General features: G+C 40.7%; 1 protein-coding gene across 1 annotated transcript in view; it reads left to right on the top strand.

Moving 5' to 3' along the window:
• Nucleotides 1-7,335, top strand: part of PALMD (palmdelphin) — a 78,634-nt gene that overhangs the window by 14,450 nt on the left and 56,849 nt on the right. The window contains exon 2 of the mRNA XM_045292030.1: nucleotides 7,061-7,141. Coding sequence (XP_045147965.1) covers nucleotides 7,061-7,141 — 81 coding nt within the window. The remainder of the gene's footprint in view (nucleotides 1-7,060; nucleotides 7,142-7,335) is intronic.

Here is a 7,335-nt window from a genome sequence, read left to right as displayed (position 1 = left end):
CCACCCATTTATCCCTCCACCTTTCAATTAGCCCCACATATGATTATCGGCCAGGTTGGCACAATTAACTAACTCACTGTGTATCCAGTTTTCGTTTTGTAAATTGCCTGTGCCTGATTTATCTTTTGACTTTAAAATCAGTTGCTCTTGAGTCGATTCAAATTCATGATAACAGTCTCACAAATAGACCCACGCTTCATGTTTAGTTTTCAACGGCTCACCAGACCTATTTCTGAGGCATCTCTGGTGAACTTGAACTGCTCATCTTTCTGTCAGCAGTCAAACATATTAGCCGTTTTCCCTGCCCAGGGATTCAGGAATTAAAGTATTATTCCTATTTTATAATTTTATAATGATACTTATTTTTCTCCAATATTTTTAATCTGCTTTGATTGAAGTCTCTTACTATGCCCAGCATTTCTTTTCTAAAAATATTATGATAGCCTCTCCCTTTCTTTCAAGGTTAATCTTACTTACACCAGATTTGTCTTATTTGTACAAGGGGCTTGAAAACACTCATGAGAAAATTACATTATCATTTAATTCCATTTTCCCACCAACTCTGTGAAGCCAGCCCCATGGTATTACTTAAATCTAGAAGAGCAGGTTCTATTAAAGTTCTTTTGAAGTCTGGAGTAATAAGAAACATTAGCAGTCTATTGTGATCAGGACCATAGTAGAAGTTCCTGAACAGAGAGGGTGAAAAAATGCAGAATAAAATTCAAAGTCATAAAAAAGATTTAACTTACTGGACTGATAGAGACTGGTAGACTCCCTAAGACTGTGACCCTTAGGAGCGAACATCTCTCTCTCTCTCTCTCACACACACACACACACACACACACACACACACCTTACGCACCCCCAGAGACCAATTTACATCCAAACAATAGGCAGGCTTATAAAGAGAATGACAAACAACACCAGGGGGGAACATACTCTTCGGTACAATGATCCATATGAGGCCAAAAATAAAATGTTTGCCCACAAACAAAGCCCAGAAGGCAAGAAGGAGCAGGAAAGGATGCATGAAAATGTGAACCCAGAGAGAATTTAGGAAGAGTTCAGTTACTTTGAGGGTGTGGCAAACAATATGCTGATATAAACTATGTATAAATTGCTGAATAGAAAACTTATTTATTCTATAAAACTTCACCAACTACCATTAAAGAAAAGAAGAAAAGCACCAACAAAACTAGTCATAAACATATGGGATGGGATACTTTACAATTAGCAGAATGAACCTAAAAGCGATTATTTGACAGATTGAATTTTCTCATTGCTATAATTCACCTCCACTAATTTTGTCAATTGATTTAGGGCGGCATTATCTCTAGCCTGTCTCTGGTAAGGTGATACTGAGTACAGGTGTATAAGATCACTTCTGTGTTTCCGCGCTTATATCCTTGCCTGCAGGTGCACTACCGCAAAGTTCCTTTTTATTTGCAGAAATCAGACTTCTGAGCTAGGAAATCTGGCTGCACTAAATAGCTGTGCAGCCTTTAGCGAGTCCTACAATCTCCCAAGAGTGATTTCACATCATGGCATGTAAACGTCAAGGGCTCAAAATCATTGCATGAAAAATGAAACACTTGAGACTTTATGATTATTAAATTCCTTACAACTCAGAGATATTATTATGATGCAGTGACTTCACAGCATCTGGCCTTTTGCTCCTTATAAACAATGTGTTGGTATGAAATCTCAAGTGCTCTTCATTACTTCTTTCCATCATGTATCCAAATTCACCAGGTTTTGTCATCTAGTAATAGCTGATGGATCCCCAAATAATGCTTCCATGCAGCTTCCGCTGTTTCTTACCTCTTACAAGTGGTGCTTCCTGAAGGACCTCTCTTAGCCCTCTTATTCTTTTCCCTAACATGTCTCCTATGGTGCATTCCAATAACCTTTTGGCCTCAGCTATCCTTTCCAGAATTCCTACAACTTTGCCTGTAACTCTGACCTTTTCTGATCTCTGTCCATCTGATATTCAGCCACCTGCCAAAGACATCTCAAAGTTTTTGTGACTCCATCATCTTCTCTCCCAAGCGATTTCTTTCCTTCTTGTTCCTGGTACTGATTCTGTTCTCCTTTCAGTTCCCTAACTCTTAAAGCCTAGTTAGTCTTTTTCTCTCTTGACATCCATCTGCCATGGTTTGTTCAGTCCTGCCAGTGGGCTTTCAGGAGGTCTCAGACGCCCAGGTCTCAGGTGCGGAGGTCCATGTTCTCATGGGTCATGAACAGCTCACACGTGGGAGTTGTTGCAACCGCCTAACTGAATCCCCCCTACAATTTCTACCCCTTTACTATCTACTACAAAATATGATGACATTATTAAAGTGATTAAAGATGCTTTTGATGATATCATTCCCAGCTCTCCCACAACATATCATTGCTCCCTATTTCGATGCATAAACACAACCCAACGCCCTTGTCCTGGCAGTCAATACTTACTAGGACATGTCTTTGTCCTGTTTGATTTATCTCCCTTCCCGCCACTGCTGCATGACAACTTCGTTTCCTGACTTTGCTGTTTCAAGTACTGGCATTCAGAGGTACCGTGGGTTCAGTCCGGACCACCGTAATAAAGTAGCCATCTCAATAAAGCGAGTCACTCAAATGCTTGCTTTCCCAGTGTGTGTAAGTTATGTTTACATTGCACTGTAGTTCATTAAGTGTGTGATATAGCATAATGAAAAAGTTTGAAATATTGCGAGAATTATCAAAATGTGGCACAGAGACGCAAAGTGAGCACATGCTCTTTGAAAACATGGCACCGATTTTGCTCAGTGCAAGGTTGTCATGAATTTTCCATTTGTAAAACGCACGGCGTCTTTGAGGTGCAATAAAGCAAATCACAATTAAATGAGGTATGCCTGCAATGTGCCAATTTTCTACTTCCATTGAGCCCTTGACTGGAATGACGTTTTTTCCCCCAATACCCAACTACTCCCCCACCTACTACCCAACATACGCTACTCCATGATACTTCAAAGCCTTTCTGAGTCATATCTGCCAGCAGCAGCCTCTCCCTTCCTCTCCCCAACACCCATAGAATATTTCCTGTGCCTCCGTCACGGTGTTTATCTCTGTATTTCTTGGACTACAGTGACTTGCATGTGCGAATGTAAGCTCCTTATAGAAAGCATCTATTTCTGAATAATTTTTAAACATCTCCCAACATCATCTTGAATTTAACAATTCTATATACACGACTAACGATTGGATAACTTAATTACTCCTGCTTTTTCACAGAATTCCATACACTAGAATATTAACAAATTGTTCATCAGTAATATCTCTCAAGTACGCACACTCCTAAACATTGTGCTAACTTTTATCAAGTATATGGTTGTGGCAATATCTTTGGTCCTCGGTGATCTAAAAACTTCACAGTTGTACTCACTGCCATGCAGTCTATGCTGACATGCATAGCGACTGTGTAGGACAGGGTAGAACTATCCCTGCAAGTTCCGTAGACTGTCACTCTTTATGGAGGTAGAAATCCTCATCTTTCTCCCACCAAGTACCTCGTGGTTTCGAACCACTGACCTTGTGATTAGCAGCCCCACTCATAACCACTGTGCCACCAGAGTTCCTCATAGTTGTACAGGAAGAATAAATAGATTTAAAAAATAATAAAGACCACCCCCAGGGGACAAACACCAGAAACGTGGGTGAAGGGAGACAGCAAATGGTGTAAGATATGAAATAATAATAATTTATCATTTATCAGGAGTTCACAAGGGTGGGAGGGTGAGGGAGAGAGGGGAAAAAAAGAGAAGCTGGAAAAAAAAAAAAAAGAGTTGCTGATACCCAGGGCTCAAGCAGAAAGAAAATGTTTTGAAAATGCTGATGGCAAGTTTTGTACAAATGTGTTTGATACAATTGGTGTATGGATTGTTATAAGAGCTGTAAGAGCCCCCAATAAAATGATTTCTTAAAGAAAACATAATAAAGAGCTGGTCTGCAGAACTGGAGCATGTGAGAGTGCCAGCCGCTAAAACAGGCTGAGTCCCGCAGCCGCGGAGCTTGGTTGATGCGCCGGTGAAGATGCAGAGGGCCAATGGGCGTTCCCCACGGTTAGCATGAATGCATGTCTCACGTACATGCTGCCCCCGCTGTCATCGGTAGGAGTGTTCAAGCTCCTGGGGGAATTTTGGGAAACAGATGGCATTTCTCATCTTTTTGTCCCATAAAATTTGGGGAAGAATTAGCTGATTATGGTCATCTTGGTTACCCTGAAAATGGAACTAGATATGTGACCTAGGTAGACTTAGGTAATACTAAACCTTAAAGTATTACCATGTTCTTTTTCTTTTTTTATTGATTTTTTTATAAATCACAATACATACACACATGCATTGCGTCAAGTACATTTGTACATTTGTTGCCACTCTTTTAGATCCCCATGAAAATTGGCACGCCAGTAATAATTTGCTGTTGATGACTATCTTATGAACGAAAAGAACTCCTATCATAAAATGAGATCACATCCATCACATTATAAATTTGACTTCTTTCCTACCTCCACTGATGTGAGACAGGCATCGCATTACCGTGGAGTGGCATAACACTGGCATTCCTTAGCAACCCTCGTAGAGGACTGGGGTTGCCAAAACACTTCAAGTGCCCTGCCTCTACCCACAGCTTTCATTACCTAATTACTAACCCCAAGAGGAAAGCAGCTCAAACTGGCGATCAGCAGGGTGGGGAGGCCAACACTGTCACACATGCATGAAGTGCTCTTTACTATGGGCCACCCAGCGCATCCACATGTGTCCCCTTGTGATGAGAGGCCCCACCACTATCATTCTGGATCTGGAGTACTGGGTCCTCCGCCCCCACATTACTTCATGAAGAGCGGGCTGCGGGGAAATGGTGACTGGCTTGACTAAGCACTAACAGCATAGTGAATTGGCTAAGAACATGGAAGCTGAACCCAAACGTCCTGAGTTCAAAACCTGGTTCTGCCACTTACTGTATCTGTGAGAACCTGGGTGAGTTAAATATGCCTCGACTGTTTCATCTCTTGTAAAATGAAAATGGCTCTAGTATCACTTAGTTATTATGATCGTCAAGTGAAGTGATACATGCAAACCCATACCAAAATGTTGGCACAATAAATTTAGATTGTTATGAGTATTAGCTCAACACCAGCTTCCAGAGACTTCGGGGGAGAATTGGCTCACCGAGGTTTTCATAGTCGTTTTTCTGAATGGCCAGTTTGTATCAAGAGGAAAAAAGTGATTCTAAAGCCCCACAATTGGTTGGTTGCTTATTTTTCGGGGTTTTTTTGGTTGGTTTGTACTGATTAAGTCACACGGTCTTGTTTGGTTGGTTTGTACTGATTAAGTCACACAAAAAAGAATAATAAGTCAAGTTGAAGGGTAGCATATTTAGCTCTTAATAAATGTACCTGAACTAACACACACACACATAATTTCAGAACAGCCACATCAGGAAGTTGTGAATTTATTTCAATAATACTGCCAAGTCATTTTGAAAACTCTTTCTTCTAAATTACCTTCAAGGCTGCTTCAAATTCTTTTGGCTATCTTCATTGGCAACAAATTTTTATCTTTTGAGAGTTTCAGCTTTGTTGACAGATTTAAAGCCAACTCTTATGAAACAAGATGGAGGGTTATGATAAATGTCACTTCTAGTCAAAAATAAATAAGGGTTTTGTTTGTTTTTTCATGACATACAATTCTAGACAAGGAATCTCTGACCGCATTTCAGACCAATGGAAGCACTATCAGAATCATTGCGCTGCTTTCTGTATGGTTAATAGGTTGTGTCTATTTTTATTGAACCAATCCTTATAGAGCACAGTGTCAAGCATTGTTCTAGGCACCTTGGCATACATTTGCTCATTTAGTGCTTGTATCTTAATAGAGAGATGCAATCATTATACCAAGTAGGAGGAAAATGAGCCTATCGTCTCCCATAAAGATGGACCGCCTCAGAGCCCCTCGGGAACAGTTCTCCTCAGCCCTGAGGGTCGCTGTGGGCACAGGGAACTTGATGGTGGTTGGTGGTTGGTTGACCAGTGCAGAGAAGCACGGACACAGTGGTTGAAGCACTCGACTCATGAAATAAAGTCGGCCGTTTGAAGCCATTAGCAGCACCTGACCCAAAGAATGTGACAGTTTGGCTTCTGTAAAGATTTTAACCTTGGAAATGTTTGGGGGCCATTCAACAGTGTACTGCAAGGTCACTGAGTCAGAATCTACAACGAGGCAGTGGGCAGTGCCAAGTGACCCCGTTTCATGAGGGCATTGAGGCACAGAGAGGTATTTTGTCCATGGACACCTAGCTAGTAAATGGTAGAGCTAGAAAGTTAGCCCAGGTGTGGATGGAAGCTTTCCTAGAAATTACACCCCAGTGCATTCAGTTATGCCTCTTGCTTTTTGAGACAGTGCAACTGGCACTTAGTGACAGCTAGATTTCTCCATGTTTGGCTGGTTTGTTATTGTTGTTTGTTTGTTTTTGCCTCTGCTGAAAGCCTTCTTAACGTTAACACGCATGATCTCTCTGTTTCTTATCATACCATGTAATTCAAGGAGGAAAGAGCCCCATCTTCTCCCTCCCTGGTTTTCTAATGAGGTCTAAGCTAGCCTGTTTTTCCACATGCACGGGCCTCTCTTGCAGCAGTTTCTTCAGCCTGTGCCAACAGTTTCTCTCCTCATAATGTTTCCTCATGCCTCTTTCAAAACTCCCTCCTAAAATTCACTTTTTCCATTGCATTACTCAGTAGCTTAATCTTACTTGATTAATGGGCGGGGGGGAGTCAAGTAGGTTAATAAAGACATGAAAATATTTTTTAGTCTCTTTGAAAACCACTTTATATATACGTAGTTTTTTTCCATCTGCAAAATGCTTTGAATGTCTTACTTTGCCGCCTTTGTTGTGAAACTTACGTTTCCAAAGCAGCTTCATACCAAGGCCAACAGTATAGATTGCTGGCCGACCATTGAGACAATAACAACCCCAGAGAAACATACTTAAGCAAATTGAAAAAGTGAATTATTCTGGGACTTTTTTTTTTTCATTTCAGGATAAACGAAAAATCCAGGAAGAAATCTCTCAGAAGCGCCTGAGAATAGAGGAAGAAAAACTAAAGCACCAGCACTTGAAGGTGATTTATGACTTTCATTTCATTTCAAATATCCTAAATGACACCTAAATTTCAGAAGTAAACATGCTTTAGAAAGGTAAAACTTTCAACATAGTTCTAAGACCTTAACAACCACAGGAGTGTCCAAGAACCTCGTAATATTTGCATGTGAGATTAGTATCTTCTAGTAAATGGGTAGAAACTTAAAAACATCA

The sequence above is a fragment of the Echinops telfairi genome, unplaced genomic scaffold, assembly GCF_000313985.2.
Source record: "Echinops telfairi isolate 266 unplaced genomic scaffold, ASM31398v2 ScPeMD7_443;HRSCAF=831, whole genome shotgun sequence".
Taxonomy (NCBI): Eukaryota; Metazoa; Chordata; class Mammalia; order Afrosoricida; family Tenrecidae; genus Echinops; species Echinops telfairi.
Note: the sequence above shows the minus strand (reverse complement) of the source record. Positions and strands in the feature narration are given on the sequence as shown.